Consider the following 22,778-nt stretch of genomic DNA (forward strand, 5'->3'; position numbering starts at 1 on the left):
GGGAGTAAAGTAAGTTTCTGGATGATTATTATCAAATGATCTTTTGGACTCAAAATACTACATTAAATTGAGTGCATTTTAACTGGTCTGGAAGGCTGGTAAGAAAGAAGATTGATGCTACTTACAGCAACTTCCCTCCACCCCTACATTATTTTCACAGAATAACACGGTATTTCTCTATGTTATTTTGAATCTTCTCCCTGTCCTACTTCTTTTATGTGAGTCACAGTAGTATTAAAAATTCATTCAGATAAGAAAATTGATCGGTAGAACTTTTTTTAATGATGTGCTTTCTTTATTGATAGATTCTTTCTTGATTCTTATGAATCATTCCAATGTTTGGGGTCAAACTTAATTTGTTTTAGTATTTGTAAGTATAAAAATATTAATATAATGGAAACTGTCTTGACTTTCTTCATCTTGGATAAAAATCTAGTGAGCTAATTTAAGTTTCTTCATTCTGACCTACATGAGCTTTGTACTGGGATTACTGTAACGATGTGGCAGTTTGAAAAAAATACATTGAGTTGAACGGCAGTTAAAATAGTGCAGTAAATCGAAGGGAATAGTAGAAGAAGATCTTCTACATTTAAAATACCCAAGAATTCTTTTTCTGAGAATTTCGGTTATATACAATGTCTTCGAAATGCATCCTGAAAGGAGTAGCAGATCATCTGAATGACTGAGTAACCAGAAAGTGTCCAAACGCGGCGTAGGTCCAGTTGGTAGATGTAGTTTCCTAAGCTCGTGTATCAGTTACAGCTCAGCTGAGCCACTTCGAGTAGAAGCAGAGCGAGTGGGATGGAAATACCTGTGCTCTGTCCTTTTTTGCCCTCTGTGCTCATGAGACAGCTAGAGCGCATTCCAGAAGATGTTCGGACTTTTGGTGCGCCTTCATCAGCCCACGGAATAAGAATCCTCTTTCGCTGCCTGTGGTGTTACACCGGTGCCTGTTTACTCCCTCAGCTTGTCCTCTTTGGAATGAAGTTCAGCGCGGCTGCTGCCTCTCTCTGTGCTCTACTGTGCTACACCTTTCCTTCCCCCAAAGAAAAGAGGAACTTCTTCTGTACTTATATAGAGCATTATGCTTTCTTTAATTAAAAAAAGGCTTTTTGGGAAATAGTGGTCTTTGAATAAAAGGGAGAACAGTTTCTAATATTTTCTTTTCAAGGAACCTTCAAACACAGTGGAGCAGGATCTGCGCAGAGAAGTTGAAGACCTGAAGCTTCGCCTACAAATGGCTGCTGACCATTACAAGGAAAAATTCAAAGAATGTCAAAAACTTCAGAAACAAGTAAACAAGTTTACAGAACAGGCAGTAAGTAGAATGGGAGACGTTGCACTTGCTTTTTCTAACTTCAGCAGCTATTTCATTTCCTTCTGAAAACCCAGTGCTTTTAAGAAGGATGAAAATGTGCTAGTAAGCAATACCTCTTTAATTTATGGTTTCCTTCCATAAAGCTAAGCTACTTCTATGATTCTTTTTTAGTTGTTGAAACCAAGCATAGGATTTAAAGGAACTGGGGTGTGTAGAAAGCTAACAGAGTTTGGGTGAACCTATAATAACGTTCAAAGAAGAATTTTGAAGCTGAAGCAGGGAAAAATCTGTAATTACTACCCCTAGTCAGTACAACCACCACAAACAAAAACCCCACCACCAAACCCAAAAGTGGAGTAAATGGAAAACTTGAAAGAGGATTTCAAAGTGAAGTGGGAAGGAAACACAGTGTATAGTTGTCTTCCATGTGTGTTTTGTATTCTTACCACTCGTCTAAGCTTTGTTCCATAAACAAATGAGGTTTTTCCAGTGATGATGTGTTACGCCTCCAAGTAACTGAACCTATGAGTGAGTTTCGAACCGATTTGAGAGCAGAATTCTGTATAGACTTTTGTAAAAATTAATGACTGAGTTGGAGATGAGCTCAAATGGGAAAGAGGTTTATGAGCACTGGCAAGATGTACAAATGTGGATTGTTAAGAAAAGTGGACTTAGGTATTTCTGCTCTTCACAGACCAAATGGGGTAGTTACCCACCTTCCATCGACAGGTTACTTCACAAAGTTGTCTTCTCATCCAGAAGGTCAACGGTGAATGAGGTGTCATATCAGAACACCTGTCGCTTTTCCTTAAAACACCAGATTTCACTACCTTGACACCAGAAGTCTAGCGCTCATTAGTAACAGAGACTTCATCTTCTCATGGAATATGACGTACCAGTTGATGGATTTAGGTATAACCGATTCTCTAGAAGATGGCTTTTTTGTAATAATTTGCTTAGAAATTACTTTTTCTGGGGAAAAAGAACTTTATCAAGTAAGATTATAAAAATAAGCAGCCTGAGGTAGTTTCAGTGTTAGTAGAATTAAATGTGTTAATACGTATTAATAAATATTTATTATTACATCACGTTTTAAGGAGCAATTCCGTCTAGACTGATTTTGAAGGAGATGATATACATTACTGTGTGCTTTGGCTTTCATTTCATTAAATACCAAAACGAAATTTCTTTTCACTAAGAAAATTGCAGGGCGTCAGCAGAAACTGCCAGATGCATCTAACATTGAGACAGCTGCTGCCGTCCTTACAGACAAAAAGTTGCCTGCATCTCCAGGTATCAACAGCCTGAATTTTGTGTGTTTGTATCAGCCTGAAAGTGTTGTCCATGGGAAGTAGTCCCTAATATAGTATAAAGTAGGTGAACTGTTCTGGTTTATCTAAAACAGTGATTGGAAAAGTGAAAATTCATCTGAAAATCTTGTGTCTTTTTTCAAGTGGTAACATCCGTAAATGACATCATGTATCTTCAGAATAGTTTAGTTGATATTTGTTAAGGTCAGTAAGACTGAACTCCTGGATTTTTTCTTGCTGGTTAGCACAGAGGCAATTTTGCCAAGCTAATAATTCATAAAAGAAAATAACTCCTCCCCAAATTTGCCGGTTGTGTACAATAACATGGTAATTTTGCAGTCAAGTTATGCTGACTGTCTGCTATAGCATTCTACTGTAAAATCAAATTCACTGAAATTTCTGATTATGTGATGGCAAGGTAAAGTCTGTTTGTTAGAAAATGTTTAACTAGGTCATTATTTTTATGAACTATTAAGTTCCTTCAAAACTAATCTTTTAAAATATAAACATATATTAAAACTAAGCATGGTTTATTATTCAATTTAAATTGATAAATGCCACTTAATGCTGACTATTGCTGTTTGCGTTACTTTATAATTTACACATTCTTTCTGTTCATAGAGATCAGAGGTGGTAATTTCTGAGTTTCCTCCCATTTTAAGTAAATTACAAGGGTTTCCTAAAATCCCAGCAAGCTCAGTTATAGTATGTGATATGGGATGAAGGAGATTGCTGAGGAACTTCACGTCTTCAGGGAAGAATAAAACATCTATCATGATATCGTAACGTGTATACTCTGGTGTTTGCTTTCTTGGGAGCTAAGGGGAGAGGTGTCTTTATGTTGACCTTTGTAGTACGTGTGTGTATATTTGTGTTCATCCTCAGCATGTGAGAGAACCGAACAAGGTTACGCAGTGTAACTGCTGACCTTGCATATCTCTAGCCACGTGATTCTGATGGTCTCTGGTTGATTATTTGCTTGGATAACATGGAGCACTCTGTTCTGGATGCACTGTCAAATTTGGCCTGTCCTCTCTCTTACACAAACTCTCTTTATGGAGCGAAAAACCCCCAATGTTGTTGTTTTTCTCTCCAATGTTCACAGTTAGCCCTATTTCATCTGACATAGTTTCGGAATTCATGGTAAAGGAGCAAGTACGCGAAATGAATAAAGAGATTGCTGAGAAAACAGAGAAGTATAAGAAATGCAAGCAGATGCTGGCAGTAAGTAACTGGCTGCTTCGGAAAGCTGGGCAGAAGGTGGTTATAGGTGCTAGGTCTAAAACCACAAAGTCTACCCAGCTGAGTTGCCTCGCTTCTTTGTGTGATACACTGTGACTATGGTAGAAATCTGAACAGGATAAAACATTTTTATTTAGTTAGCTCTTGGTTACCTGTGACGTTAGAAAGTCCAGACTGGGATCCCTCAGGAAAACCCAGATGCAGAAAAACAAATGAACCAAACTACTACTACTTCTGTGTTTAAGGTTTTGAATGTTTTTTTCCATTATATTTTAAGTGTATTGGCTTTTATAAATGAAATACAGCTGATGTCTGGAACAAGTACAGCAGTGTTTATCTGATATGCTGTTTAAGTGTAATAATTTCTCCAAATCTGATTGTCCTGGGCTTTTACAGTGTTTTGACATTGAAGTGGGTGCTGCCTTTTAGCCTGGGCTCGGTCATGCATTTAGATGTGTTTCTGTGCTTCTATGGTTTATATGCATTTATATGGCACCAGTACTGCAATAGCCACAATTGTAATGCCCTTCAGATTTTAATACGAACTTGATTTTCATTTAACCAGTTTGGATCTATGTGTGATGCTAGAATATTGCATTAGTGATGTTGGTGAAAAGGTAACTGTAGTAGAATTGTGTAAGAAGTGCATTCTGGGAGTTTTCTTGTCTCTGTTCATCTCTTACCGTGATGAGATGATTCCATTTAAGAGTGCTCTCAAGGATGTCATGTAATTTGCTCATTACCCTGTCTATGGAGAGCCTGCGTTAGCTTCTGCTGTCTATTTGTTCTGTAGTGGTGCTTGAGAAAAGCCTTGCCCTTGACCTTCTGGATGAAAGATATTCAGGTTGTAAAAGTTGTGTGAGGAAAGGTTTTGTATTGAGGTGAGACACCTGAAAGGATAAGCAGGATTACAGTGTAGTATTAGGATACAAAGAACCTTGAAACTGCGAAGCTGAAGAGGAACGTCAGCTTGTTGAAAACTTGGACAAGAAGAATATACGTTTTGAACATCATTTTTGCAGCGTTTAGAATGTCCTCCTTAAAGTCTTGAGTTAGGCTTGAATTCTTGGGGAAGCCATTTGTAAATGGTCTCATTCTAAAAGTGTGGAGTTACACGATGTCGTTGTTATGGGTGGGAGGGGAAATTTCTTGAAATTCTAAATATTTCATGCCTTGATATGAACTACCTTAGGATGAGAAGATGAAATGCAGTGTTTATGCTGATGAACTAGCTAAACTGGAGCTGAAGTGGAAAGAACAGGTGAAAATCAATGAGGGTATAAAATTACAGCTGGTGACAATGGAGGATCAATATAAAGTAAGTTCCAGATTTTGTTTATGACAGTGAGTGGTACCCTGCTCTTAACATAATTGCTCATTTCTAGTAGTTCAAGTAACGAAGAGGTTTAATGTGGAAGAAAGTGCTGAATGTGTTTTTGCTGTAAATAGAAATTCTGTTTTGTCCTTGCAGAAACACCACAGTCTTGTAATACTTCTTTAAATGATAGATAGACCTGCGAAGTATATTATCAGATGGCTGTTGGTCTTTTACTATTGTGGATTTAGGAAAACCTCTAAATGACGTTAATTTTGTGTAGCAGGAGTTCTGACTTCCTGGTGCTTACTATAATACTAACAGGAATACTGAGCAGCATGTTTGTCTAAAATCTTCATATCGCATTCTGCATTCCCAGCGTAGTGATATCTAATACATTTTATCTGAATTAACTAGAAAGGTACACAATGAGTGATACATTGGTTTTAAAACCGTCACGAGAAAATTACTTTAATTTGGAGAATCTGTATAAACTATAGTCTTAGTACAGTGATGCAACACACGCACCAGAAAGTCCAGCATAATGGGCAGCTTTAGTTTACAAGGGGCCTTAATCTTTGAGGTTATGCCATAGTAATACGTAAGATGAAGTGACTTTTTAAGTCAACAAGTGCAAGATAAGAGCAGTGAACTTCCATAAGACCAGCTTTTATGCTTGTTATCAGTCTAACCGGGTAATCGACAGGTTAGAATACTGTGGCACCTGGTTTTTGCCCGTTGTAATGAACAGGATTAAATTGAACTGTGGCTATGTCAGTTTTAGTAGAAATCCCCTTGCATTAGGAATTCCAGCACTTTTTCTTTATAAAATGCTGAACTACTCCACAGCTCATTGCAGCACTCTGTAGCGGTACTAGATACTGCATGTAACTATAGTAGATAAAGCTATTTCCATCTGAAAGATGAACTTAATCGCTGAACTTTTATTTTCATGGTATAACACGCAGGAAAATAATTTCTGTTTACTAATACAGGAACCTGAAACGTTTTTTCATATAGGTTCAGTTGGCAGAAAAAGAGAGACGATTAAAGGAATTGTCATCACAGTTGGAGCTGTCTACCAGTGAGAAGGTATTGCCAGAATTCCTGTTAAATTTTGTAAATTAACACTTGTGAGGTTCTTTTGGTTTGAGGAATTGCAGTTTATTTTAAAAGTGAGAAATTGTTTACTCTTTGACAGCATTTGGATATTTTTGCCAAAATGAATTAACGTTTTAAAGTCAAAGTTCTGTTAATTATACATTTTTTAAAAAATGTACACCCTGGTATAATTCAAGTTGCCGAAAGTGACTCAGCCTTTGGAAATATTGTCATTTATTGTTCTGCAATAGTGTTCTAGAATATTTCCTACATATAATCTGACAAAAATGTTAAGGTGTCAAAAATTATTTCCTTATTCCTGTCTCGAATGATATTCCATCTGGTCTATGAACTAATAATTTGTATTTGCAGATAGTGATTCCTCTGTGTAAATTAATAATCTGGGATTGCAGCTAACCATACAATTCACAGAACGTGGGAATTCGTACCAGCTTTTGTCCAACATTCCTTTCTCATTTTAGCCACTTGAGTGTTTTCTAGAAGTGTTCAGCGGACTTCCAGCCCCCTTCCTGCTTTACTGCTGTTACTGAGGAAGGCTCAGCCCTGTTGTGTCCGGGGCTGACAGCAGCGTAGGGCCTGTGCTGCGTGACTGGTTGCTGAGCTCAGTCTTTCAGTCCTCTAAGGGAGCACGAGTTAAAAAAACTTTTTAGGAATTGGAGACGACTCCGTCCCTGATACTTTCTGGAGTTACGGGCTGACGGGCAGCACGGTCAGCAAACCTTACTCCCGCTGGAGGCCAGGCATGGGGCAGGGATGGCACATACCTGTCTTGGCAGTTTCTTTCCATCACCGGTCAGGATTATTTTTGCTTTTGTTCAGTGTTGTCCTATAACGAGAGATGTAAGCATTGCAGCGGTATAATCTCCCAGGTTTTTCATGATGTCAGCACACAACCAAATCCTTTTGACATCCGGTTCTCTTACTGACTTCTTATAATAATGAGTGGCATATCTTTATGAGAAAAGATGCACGGAGTACTTAGATTTTTAAATATGGGGTAGAAAATGGACTGCTGCTTCCAAGAGTGCACTGTCTAATCAAATTCATTACCATTACTGTTAAACCAGACGTTCTGAAATATTAATGCTAATGTTCTGATGTGGGAAGTACCTCTCAGGTGTTATATGGCAATTAATCAAAGCTGGGAGTTGTTGGAAAGTGAAATAGTAAAATGTCTTTATTACATTCAGGTAGCATCGCCTGATAAAGTGGAAAAGTTCAGATCATTCAGATGAATTAAAAAATCCAATATGAACAGATACTTAGTAAAAACAGGAGTTTGCACACTGATTAAACTAAACTAATTTCAGATTAAGCTAGTTATTTTTTGTAAAATTCCAATTTCTCAAGTAGTTGGTGTTTTAAATGACCTTTTTTACCAAAGATGCAATTTTTAATAGATCTCTCTCATATTTTTCTGATTCAAAAGAAAGCAAAATAAAAATTGAGTTTTGATGAATCTAGTTTAGCGGGAGGGAGTACTTAAAAACACCATACATAAGAAGAACAACTGTGATAATAATGTATGGAGCTTGTAAAATATTGGAACTTTGTCTGCCAAATTTATAGATATTTACATTACAAAGAAGAATCAAAGTGCCTTGCAAGACTCAAGCCATGATTTAAAACATTAAGCTGGGTATAGTAAACAGCTTTCCAATTTATAAGCCATTATCAGTGTTTGTTTATAAATGTCACCAAACATAGCATGCTAAAAATGTTCATTTGCTGTCTCTTCAAACCTATAAAATTACTTGGTTTCTAATTTATTTATATACTGATATAGCCTTTGATTTATGTATTTTTTTTAATCCAGTCTCTACCCTAGCTATCTAGCTTTGTACAGTCACTTTGATCTATATTCTGTTTTAATCTTATGCGATGCTAATATTAAACTATTAATGCCACTGCCTCTCATTCTAAACTGCTTCCATATTGCAGGAGAAATCGATATTAAAAAAGAAAAATTAATTTAACTGGTAATTAATTGTTCCTGCTTTGTACTGAGTAAAGATGAACTATTTAGATTTTACACACTCACTAAAACTTAAAGGTGTAATCGTAACCATCCAACCCTGACCATACGTGCAATTTATTCTAATCCCAAGTACTACTGGCGGAGTTTTGTGTTGCATCTGCGGGGTGATGTGTTGGGCAGAAATGCTGTTGTCCTCTATTAGAAGGCTTTTCTAATAGAAAAAAACCACTGCTGTGTTTACAGCCAGGGCTCCAAAAAAAAGGTAACTTTCTGTGAGCTGCCTTACCATGTGTAGGTACGGCATCTTTCCTGCTGGAAAATGACTTTGTGTTGTTGCTATTGGAGTCTCAATGACACTTTTTTTTATGTCTGAAACCTGACAGTACCTGTATAACAATAAATGCAGAATTTCCGTCTTTTTCATTTGAGTGGTGGTTTGTTTTCAGAGTAGTTATTGCTACTTGATTTTTGTGTTTCTGTGTTTTAGAGTTCGGGCTGAAGTTTACCTGTTCTTATATATCGAGTCGTCCTTTTTAATAACTGAGACATTTTATTTCTCATGTGGTTAAATCAGTAGCTTAAGTCTTGGTCTTAAGTTTCAATTTAAAGTCTCCTGGGGAGAAGGCACACTTCCATCGGTGAGGTTTTTGTTAACATTACACTAGCAAATATGAAACATGAACCCAGAGAAGCCAAAAGAAAATGCTATATCATTATTTTCATTTTTATATCTCAGAATTTTTTATTTGATTCTGAATTGTAAATGGCAAATTCCTTTGGACATTCTTGGCATATGTGCTCGCTCTCTCCCTTTACCTTTTTTATTAAATGGAAGGATGAGAAAGACTTTTCCTCGAATAAATTACAGCTGATACACTGACCACACTTAAGTCACTTCAGTTGCTGTCTTTTAACATGTATATTGTCTTTGAGCTTTAATAGTTTATGTTAGAAAAAACCTTTAGTAGTTTGTAATAATTATTGTATTTATGGATTATATGCAAGAATCTATAAAATTCTAGTCTACTTTAAAATTCAAGTGGACTAATTTTTTGAAGAATTCTTTTTGAGCTTTTATGGAAGAATTGTCTTTTCTGATACAAATAAAGAACAGATTTAAATAAAGCAATCCAATTAAGGCCCTCAATAAATTCAGCAATTTTATATTTTGAATAAAAACACGGAATTTTGGAAATAAGCTGTACACAAACCCTTGCTAAACTGTAAATATACAAAGTTAGGTGAGGGTATAAAGAAGGAGGAAGAAGAATGAATTAAAACTTTGCCTATTAAATTCACAGAGGGGAAATTATATTTCACAGGAATTGTAATAACTTTGCAAATTCTGTATGAAAATACAACTTCTCATGGATTTAAAATCCACTTATTCATACTTAGACAAGTGCAGTTTTGTTCCATATGATGCCGGTAGCATATCTGAAATAAGTAACACAGTCTGGATTACATTTGGGAAATGTGGCACTGATTTCTGTTTGTTAATATAAATACAAAACACCAATCATGAGTAATAGTTTTATTTCCTAGAATCAATTCTCTGACTTTTTTCAAAGGTAGAGAATTAACGAGTCGGTCTGGCAGTCGGTGCTTAGTTTACAAACGTATTGAGGAGCCTTTGCCTGATTGCTGGTGGCGGAACCGCCACACCTGGGTTACGGTACCCAATGGTAGAGCAAATTGACTTCCCCTTGACCCATTTTAAAATTTTTGTTATCCCAATGTTTACCTAAATCCTGTTGATGTAAAATACCTGTAACGTGGTCTTAGTTCTTATTGTTAATCCACCCATTCTTCACGTATTTAACTGATTCTTCTTTAGTGGCAAAAGAATGCAGATATTTCCTGCAAAATGTGGTGATTCTGTTTACATAATTTGAATTAACTGATGACAAAACGAGCTTCTTAAAAATTATCTTCTTTCTATTTTCTTTTCCTCACTGACTGTTTTTTGTGTATATGATATATTTGGCACTAGATCAGGTTGAAAAGACGGTGGGAAGGTTAGCAGATGTATTTTTAAAAACAAATACTTCATGAAAACTTCAAACTTTGCTAGGACTCCATTGGTTAATTATGTTTTAAACTTTGTGTTATTTAGGAACTTGGCAGGACACCGGGAAAGCAAGCTGGAAGGATGATGGAAGGACAGATTTCACAACAGACGTTACATTTTCGCAACCCCTATTCAGAGGAGAAAGGCCCAGTTCCTGCGGTGCCCAGTAGACTGCCCGTACTGCAGTACGGAAACCCTTATGCAATTCAGGAAAGAAGAGGTAAGTAAATTCTACACACGCCTCTCCCTGCCCCCTCGCCGAATTACTCTCTAGCTGTTTCAAAAGCAGCACCTCATTTAACGCAGATTAAGCATCAACAGTGGTTCTGTTGGTGTGTAGAGCCTTTATCGACTGTTGGGAATCGATAAGGTGCCTTTATTTTATTTATGAGAATCAGTAAGGTAAACAGTTTTAAAGAAGCACCTTTTGAAAGAGATGGTTTCTATATTCTCCTGAACAAAAAAATGTATGTAAATCTTGATATTTTTTTTTTTTTTTTAAAAGTAAGGTAGCACCTCTGCAATCTCAAAATACAAACTCTGCTGAACAAAGATGCTCTAATTTTTCTTCAGATGGAGCAGATGGTGCTTTTACCCCTGATGAGATCCAAAGACCACCTGTTCGAACTTCCTTTTGGGAGCTAGAAGATGATGTTGTGTGTAGTCAGCCTTCACGCAACCTAAGTCGCCCTGACGGTCTAGAAGATCCTGAGGACAGCAACGTAAGTTACCTTTTTAAGTAATTATTTTCCTTTATGTGTTTACTAGTGAGTTGACTAGTCAAGAGTTGCATGAGAATTTTCAGTATCCGATGACTTTCTGTTCTGTAAATGCAGAATTGATTTTTCTTTTCCCTGAACAGTATTGTAGGTGAGTTTTGCTTGCTTTGAAGGAGAAAACTCTGCGCATCAATTGGTGACAATGCACTTGTGCCCTCAGGCTCTCGAGTTACTGACAGCTTGTTTTGGTAGTAGGACAGTAGAATCATTGAAGTAATCTCAACTCATTCTAATTTTACTCTATGTGGTAGAATGAGGCCTCAAAATGTAGCCATGTCTTACTCAGAATTTGTGTGTAGGAGCTGAGTTAGAACAGAACAAATACAAGTGTAAAGGATTCCGATACCACTGTTTTGAGTTAAATGCTGAATGGAAAATTTCAGTCTAGATACTTTTAACGTATTAACCTTTTGTGGTCTCTTTTGCAAATCTGCACTTACTAACTTCCGTTTTGAATCTTTTTTGCTGTTAGACATGTATTTGGAAGAGCTAATTCTCTCTTAGCTAAAGCTGATTAAACCGAAAGTGGCAGATTCTCACCAATTTCTTTAGGGCTTTATCTTCTAAGATAAAGAAAAAAACTGGTCTTTTCAGTCCAGCTAACTTGCACAATTTAGTATAAAAAGCTGACTTCTGTAATAAACTGGACTGTATATCTTCATTTAAACAGGAACAGACTTAGTACTCTTCCTTATAAGTGCTCGTGCACCCTCAAAAACATTAAACGAGAAATACCTTTCCGCAAAGTATTGTGATCTTTGCAAGTACAGTGGTATCATGACCTGTTCCTCATTTAGTCTAGTTTGCCACATTTAATTGCTATTAACCTTTGCAGAAACTGATCAGTGTTCAGACAGGCATGATTTTAGCCCTGGTGCTCAGCACCTATAATGGAGAAAAATGTATTTCTCCCTCCTGCCTTTTGCCCCCAGTGTCCATTACTGTGAATAATTAGAGAAACTGTCAGAACTTTTGCAGCCTGTTCCAGATCTGGAATGTGAGCTTAGTGCTGTTTCCCACCTTTTCTGCACGTTTTGCATATTTAATCGGATCGTTCTTGACGCAGGTATCGCATGTGACAAGCTCTTCTCTTCTTTAGTCGTCTGCTTCAGTTTAATTAGCAGGGTGTTCTTTCTGATCTGTGTGCTTTGCCCTCTTGCAAACTCAAAACAGTACTAGAGTCTTGTGCTCATTTGCTGACACAGCTTGGGTTTTTGTAACGAGATAGAATATAAAAGTTCAACTTGAGAAAAGGTGCCTTTAAATCAAACAATTTATTTAAGTTTTTTACTTCCAAATGAGAATCAGTTTCTCGTTCCTCCCCAAAACAGGCTGTATGTGTAGTGTACAAATTTAGATAAAAACAAGTAGGTGCAAGAATCTCTCTGGAAAGACTTAGTAATACGCCAAAGATAAAACAATTCTAATGCATTATTTAAGCAGATAACCAAGGAAAACTTCGATATATGTAGGTAACGCATTATGAAGGAGAGCCTGTGGTTTGTGTGGAAGAAACAGCAAATGTAAAATGAGAAATATGAAGAGATTAGTGTTTTAGTTTTTTTTAAATATGCTGCTTGAGGTGTAGTTCTCTGTGTTGTTAAACCAGTAAGATACAGAGTTGTTTGTTGGCAGGAAATTCCTTCCTAGAAGAAAGGAATTTTCAAAACATTACCATTGTATGGACTTCTGTCCTCCTCCTCCTCCTTACCCTCCTATTACTACAGGTTATGTGAGTTTAAGAACTTGAGGGTGTTGTGGTCGTTCCCACCACTTCATGGCTGTTTTGGTGGGGATTTACCTACGATGATGAACATGTCTGCATTGCGTATCTAAGATGACAGATCTTTGAGACCACGGGCCGATATTCTGATATATAGGAGAATGTAGTAGGGGCGATACACACACAACTGCAAACGGACTTTTCAGACATGACTAAAACAGGCTTTTTTCAGTCTATAAGGTGAGAAAAGGGAAGTGTTTTTGTGCATTCCTGTATAAGTTTGTAACTTCCTTCCACAGAACAAACACCAGACACGTGACCTCCTTTCCTTGAGGATATTCATCTATCCTAAGCAATACGTCAGCAAACTATGAGGGGCACTAAGAAGTCAGTCTTACCTGCTGTAGTTGTTGTTTTCATTCCTGTATAGTCGCGTAACTTCGTAAACAGTGTGGATGATAGAAAACTGGAATACTTCTCCCAGAAGTGTTTCCTGGACAGGGAGTTAGGCAGAATTGCTTCAAACCTACAAGCCACATCTCTGCAGCTGGTGTTACCTTGACCTTTCATTGTAAACGCTGAGTTGTGCTATTTCAAAGTGCGACACGTCTTCCGTAGCACCAGGGGAAGAATGTAGAGTTTGTGCGTTGGCACGTTTTGACTCTACGTGTTGGGAGTCCCCAAGTTTTAAAGCCTTTGCCTTTGTTGGAGCATCCCAGCACTTAAAGAACTTACGCAGCATTTTTTGTGCCTTGAATTGACGTTAAGTGATGAGTACCTGTTTCCTGTTCTTCTGTACTCTGACGTTTCACACAATCACAGAATGTTCGGGGTTGGAAGGGACCTCAAAAGATCATCTAGTCCAGCCCCCCTGCCAGAGCAAGATCACCACGTTTGCCCAGAACTGAACTTCTTCCAGTTCATTCAGATTTGGTTTTTGCCTTCTTGCCCCCATTTTAAACTTTTTTTTTCTGGATGTAATTTTTGCTTTCTTTGGCTACCTTCAGGCATGCTTGACGTGGGGTAGAGGTGTTAGATGCTGACTTCCTACAGGTTTTTTCACAATTGCTTGGATAAGGCCTTAGTCATTTGTTCTGACAGGCAGCTGACAGCTGGCTAATCAGTCTGAATATGGCTGCAAACCAGTCACTAAACCAACTAAAACCAGAAGAGAATTATGAGATGATGTTGGGGCAGAAGTGTTAGGGGGAATGCAAGACAAATCCAGAGAAAGTGAGGACTCTGTATTTCTCTTTTTCATGGTAAAACTCAATTCTTTGACTTGAACTGAAATGGTCCTCTGTAGTGAAATATCTTGTACCTGTCAAGACTTTTTGAAAAGTTTTCATAAGGTGTTTTTGTTTGTTTTCTGTTTTGTTTGGGGGTTTTATGCAAACATTTCGTCAGTCTTGTAACGGACTTATTTGAGGTGCTGAGTCTACTGACGCCTGAAGGAATCTTGTGTTCCTTGGTAACGATCCATTGACATGGTTTTTGTCTGTACTGAAAGAGATCTAATTCAGGATACCTTGTTGGCAGTGTATGAAAAAGGCCATGTTTCTGTTCTGTGTCACTAGAATTATAAATTGCTTTACCGTTATGGATCAACCATAGTTTTCTACATCAACAGAAAGATTTTCCTCCATTTCCCTTCCAAATGGAGAGAAGCTGTCAGCCTGTTGAGCTCACATGGCCGCCATTGTGTGTACTTGTTAGCAACACACTCTTAAAAATTGCACTGAGACTGCCTTGGTTGATCTTCCTACCCATCCCAAGGAGGAAGTACGAGTCTTTCAATTATATGAATAGACAAGAGATATGGCACAAGTTAGTCACTGTCCTTTTGGTTGGTGATGGGGAGGAAGGACATCAGCTTGGTCTCTGTTCACTCACTGATGCTTCCTTATTCCACTGTCAGAAGGTCTGTACGTGCCTTCAGAGCACACTTGGCCTAGCAAGGCAGGATTTTTTCAAAAGTTTATAGTATTGGCTGGGTGCTAGGGTGTGTCCCGTTCCCATTTGTAGAAAGCAAGACATCACAGATGCCCTAAGCTCACCTGAGGATTATTATTTTCCTGCTGAAGTTGTGCATATATCATTTTCCTGGGAATGCGTCTGTACCACCAACTGATGATTTGATCTTCAGTTGTGTGGAGTACAGCTGCTGTCCTTGTAACCTGCTACAAAGTCATTCTGTCTTTCCTACTGGTAAGTTACAAAATTCTCAAGCTCACCGTCAAGATGATCCTTCTGCAGAGGCATTTGCTCCTAATGTGACCTGTACTTAGTTTGCACTTTCCTGAGGGAATGCTCTTTGCTCTTAGCCCAAGCATGGCAGCCTTCCCTTCCTCCTTCTCTGTGAAGGCGTTTTTGTTACTGGCTCTTGCCTTGACTGGCTGTGTAAGATCAGGCGATGGCGATGCTCCTGCTAGACTGAAACTTAGGCTGCCTCTGCTGTCCTCAGTTACTCCAAGACATCTGCAAATACATCAGAATTTTTGTGTAGTGTTGCTGTTGTATTCCCACGTTGTTTCACCCAAACCTTTATTCCTTGGGAACAGGCACTTCCACGTATTTTATTGACGTGACCCAAACATCAGTTTTGTATGACATGAAGACTTTCCAGAACTCTTCTTAGCTTTGGATTTTGGAACTCTTAGGCCAATTAAACCATGATTTCCAAGCTGGATAAGCTGGTCTGTATTAATCACAGGTGTGCATACCGTGGGGATTTTGTGTAGAGTAGTTGACTTGCTGCAAGTTCCTGCCGTCATCTACTCAGCACTAACTTTCCATTTGCTCAACTTCCATAATTGACCAAAACGTAATCATTTGGAGCAAATAATTTCTAGAAGCAGGTATGTACAGGAGATCCATAAACAAAATATATATATGTATGTATATCTATATTTCATACTAAAGTGTGAGCTTTAGAAATGTAGTCCTGATTGCAGTTGGCAGTGAGCCCAGAATAACTATCCCGAGACTCTTAAACAATGTTGTTAGGCACAGCATGTTTGTGGAGGATGGAGAGTGTAACTCTTGTCAAGTGACAACCAGATCAAGGTACTTTTTGAGATGACTCCTAAAACAGCCTTTCTTCTAGCAAAAAAACCCCGCTACACTTTATTAGCCTGATCTTACCCTGGCAGCCAGTTCCTATCTTTTGTACAGGGTAGGCATAAAAGGAACAGTTGGTATCCAGGTACCTGTTGGAGACAAGGGTGCTTGTGGAGAGGTACAGACCCCTAAAAGAGTTTGATTTTGTTCCTGCAGCAGAGCTGAATCACAGAAATAAAATGTGTGTCCTCTTCTTTCCAGTTTACCTGTGATGTACGTGAGCGATGTGTCTGTTGGTTTATTGTTTAAAGCTCCGGATGGGTATCGGGTTGCCTGCTGCTCCAAGTCTAAAATGATCTGTGGAAATTGGAGATGGGGATTGTTCAGGTCTCTGGTTTTTGTACAGCGTCATGCAGCTTTGTTTCTAATTTCTGTTTGGCAATCTTGGAACTGCTTACAGTTGTAATTATGAAAGCCGTACTTGAGATGAAATTGGTTAATTTTGGTAAAACCAGTCCAGTTGTGCTTGTTCCTGACAGTTAGTGTCTGACTTTCCCTTCTTCCTCCTCTAGTGGCGATCTTCCTGTTTTAAACTCTGCTTTATTGTGTAATACTGTGTTTATCTTCACAGTTCATACAAGCTGTGGAACTCATTGTGGCAATTTTAAAGAGTTGGAGTTACAGACCAGTGGTAATAGTTAAGTTATGGTATTCAAGTCATACGTTATAATTGGTTGACTTAATTACCAGAATTTGAAGGCCTGGCCCTTGTTGCAGTACATAACTGCAGGACCCGCTTGTGGGTACGTGATGTAGGATTCTTTTTGTAAGGACTTGGGGCCACGTGTCAGCTGTTGCATCATTGCTGGGCGCTGTAGAGGTCTGGGGCCGCAGATGTGCAGCCGTGTCCCTCGTCATCCCTCTGCAGTGCCAGAAAGCTGGCTCTGGAGCTGCACGAAACGTGGATTTAATTGTGTCTCTCTCTCAAAATACAGAGTATGGACTTCTGTCCAAATAAGGTGGATGACTTGACTGTAGACTCTTGACAGAAGCTGATGCCTGCGCTTAGAACAGAGCATTGGCTGAGCTGTTGAGGCCTGGCCTTCCGGCAGTTATTGTCAAACTCTTCCTGCAGAGCAGCTTCAGTGAGCCTTCTCATTTTGGCTTTTGAGTCTTCACAGAGGGGTTGGTTTTCCGTGGGAGAGTTTTTAAAGGTTAGGGTGAAAAGCAATCGTAACATCATATGTAAGATCAAACGTTGGTTGACTAAACTGGGTGCTAAGTCGTTGTGAACCAGGATGAGTAAAATCCCTCCTCCCTTCGTACAGTTCTCTGCTTCACTGGGTACACTTCAGGAGTTTTGACCATCTGAAATGACAGAAAAACCAAGTCCATTACAACCAGACATTTTCTGTGTTTTCCAGAAGTTACCCCAGGCAGTGCATGGGAATTTTTAGTTATTGATGATTGGACACTACCCCTTGTAATTAGAACAGTTGTGAAATACTCTCAGACCAGGGTCCAGTTCTCATTGTTACCATTTGACCCGTAATCTCTGTAACACGCACTTTGAGGTGTGCTCAGTATAGATGTGCAGCCTTCTTGTTTGGATTAAGTGTAATAAAAGGTTAAGAAAGGATCTTTCTTTCTATACTTGGCTGAGAGCAGAACTGAAGAGATGGACCTTCTGTATCTAAGCAGTGCAGTACCAGTACTGTCTGGTGCTGCGTTTCTGTGGAAGGTGGGTTGCTGCAGGAACGCCGAGTGCTGTGTTCTGTTACCACGGGGCATTTGGGGCAGTAGTTTCTTTCCGGTCTGTGCAAAGACCCTTTGTAAAAGTTGTGTTTTGTTGAATGTGTTAATAATTGTGAATGGGAAGAGAGACCCGTGGGTATCGCGTTGTTTGCCACATCGTTTAGGTTAATGCTCTTGTCTTGCCGGTATCTACTGAATTAACATTGAGCACTGGTAAATCCTGACTCCTTGCTCAACTAAAATTAATAACGCTTCTGATAATGAGTTGCCTGCGCATCTGTCATTGGGTTTGCTAATCTGTCCTAAATGAAATTTTCTTAAGGAATTTGAGGCTGAAAAGCCTTTTCACCAGAGAAGTACCTCATCCACCTCGTAATCTGCAACCAAGTATTACTAAGTGCTGTAACAAAAATGTCCTGTGTTCAATAAGTAACTGAGTGACAAACAGTAAAGAATTACAAGAAAGTATTTTTCAAGGATTTAAGTATTAATTAGGCCGATGTTTGTAGTAGAACCTCTATTTTTCATTTTCTCAGCTAAGTCCTGGGCTGCTTACAGTCTGGTATTTAGCAGATCTGTCACGTTTTTGGCACTACAGAAGCTGTAGCATCGTAGCACAAGAGTACTTTAAATAGTTTTTCTTCTTTAATACATACATCCTATCTCTTTGATGACAAAAGGAAGAAATAATATCTTAAAACCCAGATGCCCTTTCTAACTGCAGGTGCAAAGCAAGCAAGTTAGACCGGAAAAATATGTCTGTTGCTAGCATCTGTCATAGCAAGGCCCACTGCCTGCTTAATGGAAATGCTAAATGTTTGAAACTAAACAGGTGTTGGCAGGAGAAGAGAAATATTGAGGGACTCTTCCCATCCTCCTCCGCTTCCATTAACTCTTCATAAGGACAAACTGCATTAGCCTAAAAACAAAATATGCTTGAACATACCCGTTAGTTATCTGTATAAGACATACAGCATGTTTACTGTTGTTTATGGTCTCTCGCACATCCGTTTTTGAAGATCACCTAAATAATTCACAGTTCTTGTGCGTAAGGTGTCTTTGAGATGAAAATGGTGTAGGAGCTGGATTTTCAAAACTCTTGCTGACTTTACCTGTATTTCCACCTTGACGAAATGAGTAGTTTCTGTGCTGCTCTATCTCATTGCAGAACAGAGCCAAGATGCTGTATAAAAAATAGTTTGCATAAAAATTGGTTTTATAAACCCAGTTCTGATTTACTTCCTCTTCCTTCAGTTCATTTTTCTGTGCTGTTTTATTCCCCTAATTTGGCTTGCTTACATCGCTGTGTTTATTTAAATTTTAATCTGTGATAATGCCATCACAGATTTTTAAAGTCTGACTTGATGTTTTATTGTCTAAAACTTACTTATTGTCTAAAACGCTGTTAGGGCTTGTGACGTGACACCCGGCATTCAGTGTAACAGGATGTTCTGTTCCGACTTCACCCCAGGCCCTCGTGGCGAGGGTGACCCTCACGCCCGCAGCTGCCGTGGCCGCGCGGTGTCCCAGCAGCACCAGCCCAGCTTTCTGCGCTGGGACCTGCTCTGGAGTCGGGCTCAGTTCAGCTTTTCATCTTCATTAACCATGGTTCCCTTTTGTACACAAAAGTACAACTTATGCCACAGAGTTTATATAATGAAAGGTAGATTTCATCCGTGTTTATGTTTGATAACAAAAACGTGTTTGGAGGAGGAAAAAATCCAAGCCTGTTTCCAGGGAGTATTATTTAAACTACTTCTTTTTTTAATAGGATGATGACAACACCGTACCTTCTGCTCCTGCTCCTCCAAGTCTTCTCCTGCATGAACGTGGAACAGGTTTCTGCTTTGACTCCAGGTAAGTGTTATCTGTGATTGGTCTTTACTGGCATGGATAGGTTCTATGTAATTGTTGGGTTTTTTTAAACTCAAATACTGTTAATTGTTTTCAGTGAATGTTTGGTTTAAAATTAACTGTCAGAAAATAACTGTTAGACTCTCTGTGCTATGCCTTATTTTGGTAGAATTTGGTCAATTTTTAAAGTAATTGAATGGATAATTTTCCCCCCCCGCCCCTTCCCAAACCTAATTGTGAACCTAAGTTTAGAGCTTTTATAAAGTGTTATGTTTGCTAAGAGCAAGCATTTATGAGCAGGGAGAGTGCTTTCCCATGGAACTGCTTGGCCATTAAGACACTCAATAGATTTGTATTCAGTGGTAGCTGGAATTATGTCAAAATTAGGTCACTTTTAAAATGCCAGGTTATTCTGGAATTCCTGTGTAAACCTGCTTTAACTGCATCAAGCACTTCCAGCAAAGACGTTAAAGTTAACTGTATGATATGTGCTTAGATGTGAGAGCTGCTCAAATTTAAGTTTGTGATAAAGCTCTTGCTGCTGGTGGCAGCAGGATCCTGCTTCTCTGTTTTATTTTGCTGTAAGAAATGAAATAACCGTTTCCTTCTTTTTTTTTTTCCCCTCTGCCTCCTCGTGAAGCTTCGACGTGCACAAGAAATGCCCCCTTTGCGACGTGATGTTTCCGCCGAACTACGACCAGAGCAAGTTTGAGGAACACGTGGAGAGCCACTGGAAGGTCTGCCCCATGTGCAGCGAGCAGTTCCCGCCTGACTACGACCAGCAAGGGTTCGAGAGGCATGTTCAGACGCACTTTGATCAGAACGTATTAAATTTTGATTAAACAGTTTGCTTTGCAGTGTAGCTTAAGAAAAACAACTTTTGAGTAGTCCACCTGTGGAACAACCAGCGCAGCTTTTCTGTAACCGCGCAAACTTCTGATTAAAGCTCATGTCCTCTCCTGGGAGCTGTGATCAATCATGGCCTTAAGCTGCTATCGGGTTATCTTCTCTCTCTACCTAACAGCATACTAAAAAAACCACCCCAAACCGCCACAAAACCCCACATTGTTGTGTCTGTAGCTATTTAACACCTCTGCTTAGTGGAATCTGTAAGGACACAGGCATAACAGTCTCGGAAAAATGAGACCAGGTTCATGATGCTCTTCAGCTGCATCAGAAAACAAAGCCACCAGAACACCTGTGGTTTCTCTTGACCGTGATAAATGAGGCACCATTAAAAAAGTAACAAAGAGGTGTTTCTCCTAGCAAATTCGTGTAGTTTTTGAGTAACAGTTAAATCAGAAGGTTACTTACCCTATGAAAATATAGTTTTCTAGTACATTTCTGAAGTGTAGGTGCATGTACGGCGAGATGACATGCTTGCAAAAAAAGGAATGGCAAATATTTCAGTTTCACATACAGAGCGCTTGCCTTAAGGGATAATGTTAAATTAAGTACGTTACACTTTAAGGCAGTATTTTTGAGTTGAAAGAAACTGCTATGCTTCAATGCCTACAAGTAATTGTTTAAAAAAAAAATCATTGCCATTACGTTGCAGTTGCATTCAGTAGAAAATATTGTTTATATTTTCACACCAGCGAGTTGTGTTCCTTTTGGCTTAGGGCTTTTAATACCTTCTGCGTTTTAACTTTATGTATTTCTTTTCCCTAAGTAAAAACATGTGTGTATATCTAAACATTTTATATTTACTTTAACTGTATTAAGTGAATTTGCTTTCCACTTGTTGTACAGTAGTCTTGTTACATTAAAAGCAAAATTATTCATGAAGTCAGTGGTTCTTTTTTTTTCCTGCTCTCCTCATTCTGAAATAAAACAGAGCTTAGGCTTTATGTACTTAGAGTAAATGATGTTTCAGCTTTGTATGACAAAGAAACTGTTCTTGGTTTGAGAGAGGGGTACCAGGAGGAAGGTTTTGAGCAGCGTCTGTTGTCGGCGGTTCCCTCAGGAGCCCGTGCAACACCCCGCGTGGTGCAGGGGGTATGAAAAACCGCACAGCCCGGATGAGCTGCAGTGTCTCGGGCAGCAGCTGCTCCATCAGCCCTCCTGGGCCCTTTTATGGCTCGGATTGTTTGTAACTGAGCTTCATGTCAAGAGATGGTGTGAGGTAAGGCGTGGAAGTACAGCAAGAATGTTTTTGTCAATTACTTTTTCTTACCATAACAGCATATGAAAGCAGTTGGAACAGGCGAAGTTTAATTTAAATTTGAATGAGTTAAAATTTTAATGATTTCTCCATTTGTAGCAACAGCTGCTTTGTTTAAGAAAACCCTTATACGAAAGGTAACCCAGGGCCCACCGTTACAGGGGGCTCCTGTGGCCTCGGTAACCCGGGCCCTGCCACAATGTTGGAAGGCAACAGCCTCTGAAACCTGATGTCCTTTTGGAGGATTAAATCAAAATACTCCATGTTTTGGGTTTGTTTTATTTTTCTCCAGGCTGTAGCATTCTGTGTAATTTTGTCCATTAGTGGTGTAGTGCTTAAATTGCTTCATGTGATTGTTGACTAGAGACTGATGACACCAAAGAAAACAGCCCAAGAACTTAAGTCTTTAGGTTAATAATGAGTAAAGAGCAGGGTTTTAGGTCAGAGGCAGTTTATTTTAAATGTGATTTGATTTACATTTATAAGCAGCTTTCTTGACAGGAATTCTTTAAGTTGCCTTCAGTTCTAAAACAAACCTCTGTCACTTTCGAACTTAAAGTACTTTGTCCCCAACAAAACATATGAAAATATAATTTAAAGCACACTTTTCACAGACACAGTACAATACATTCACTATACACAGTATAACAAAATAGTCCCATCTTTACCTGTTTAATAATACTGTCACAATGAATAGGTAAATAGAAACTGGAATCTCATTTTTATAGTTGAAAGGACTTTACATGCAACAATGACGTTTTACGACTGTTTAGCTGTCGAATGAACTTACCCAGCCTGCAGTTTCTTGCACTAGGAGCAGAGCCAAAAATGTGTTTGTTGGCCAGATCTGTTGCCAAAGCAGCGGAAGGTGGGAAGGGGCCACCAGGGCCCCCCCGGCGTGCACCAGTAACTCATGTCTGGATCATCCTTCAGCCCTGGCGGGCAGCACCGGACAAGGCACACGCTGTCGCCTCGCTAGGATTTGAAAAAAAAAATGATGTTTCGGTGGAAACAGTCATGAGGATGATTCTGAAGTGTTTAACGCGACTTACTCTGCTGGAGAACAGATAATTGTCATCCTTACAAA

At 38.9% G+C, this 22,778-nt stretch overlaps 1 protein-coding gene across 2 annotated transcripts in view; it reads left to right on the forward strand.

Moving 5' to 3' along the window:
* The window catches only part of TAX1BP1 (Tax1 (human T-cell leukemia virus type I) binding protein 1), a 56,663-nt gene extending 35,348 nt beyond the window's left edge, over positions 1-21,315 (forward strand). Inside the window, exons 9-17 of one of the 2 annotated variants that reach the window (XM_009867059.1) lie at positions 1,172-1,318; positions 2,518-2,611; positions 3,734-3,852; positions 5,063-5,188; positions 6,206-6,277; positions 10,402-10,576; positions 10,930-11,078; positions 19,445-19,530; positions 20,168-21,315. In XM_009867059.1, coding sequence (XP_009865361.1) covers positions 1,172-1,318; positions 2,518-2,611; positions 3,734-3,852; positions 5,063-5,188; positions 6,206-6,277; positions 10,402-10,576; positions 10,930-11,078; positions 19,445-19,530; positions 20,168-20,369 — 1,170 coding nt within the window. In that variant the 3' untranslated portion in view covers positions 20,370-21,315. The remainder of the gene's footprint in view (positions 1-1,171; positions 1,319-2,517; positions 2,612-3,733; positions 3,853-5,062; positions 5,189-6,205; positions 6,278-10,401; positions 10,577-10,929; positions 11,079-19,444; positions 19,531-20,167) is intronic. The other variant, XM_009867060.1, reaches the window with a different exon arrangement.
* Positions 21,316-22,778: the final 1,463 nt, after the last annotated feature.

The sequence above is a fragment of the Apaloderma vittatum genome, unplaced genomic scaffold (assembly GCF_000703405.1).
Source record: "Apaloderma vittatum isolate BGI_N311 unplaced genomic scaffold, ASM70340v1 scaffold10343, whole genome shotgun sequence".
In the NCBI taxonomy this organism is placed as follows: Eukaryota; Metazoa; Chordata; class Aves; order Trogoniformes; family Trogonidae; genus Apaloderma; species Apaloderma vittatum.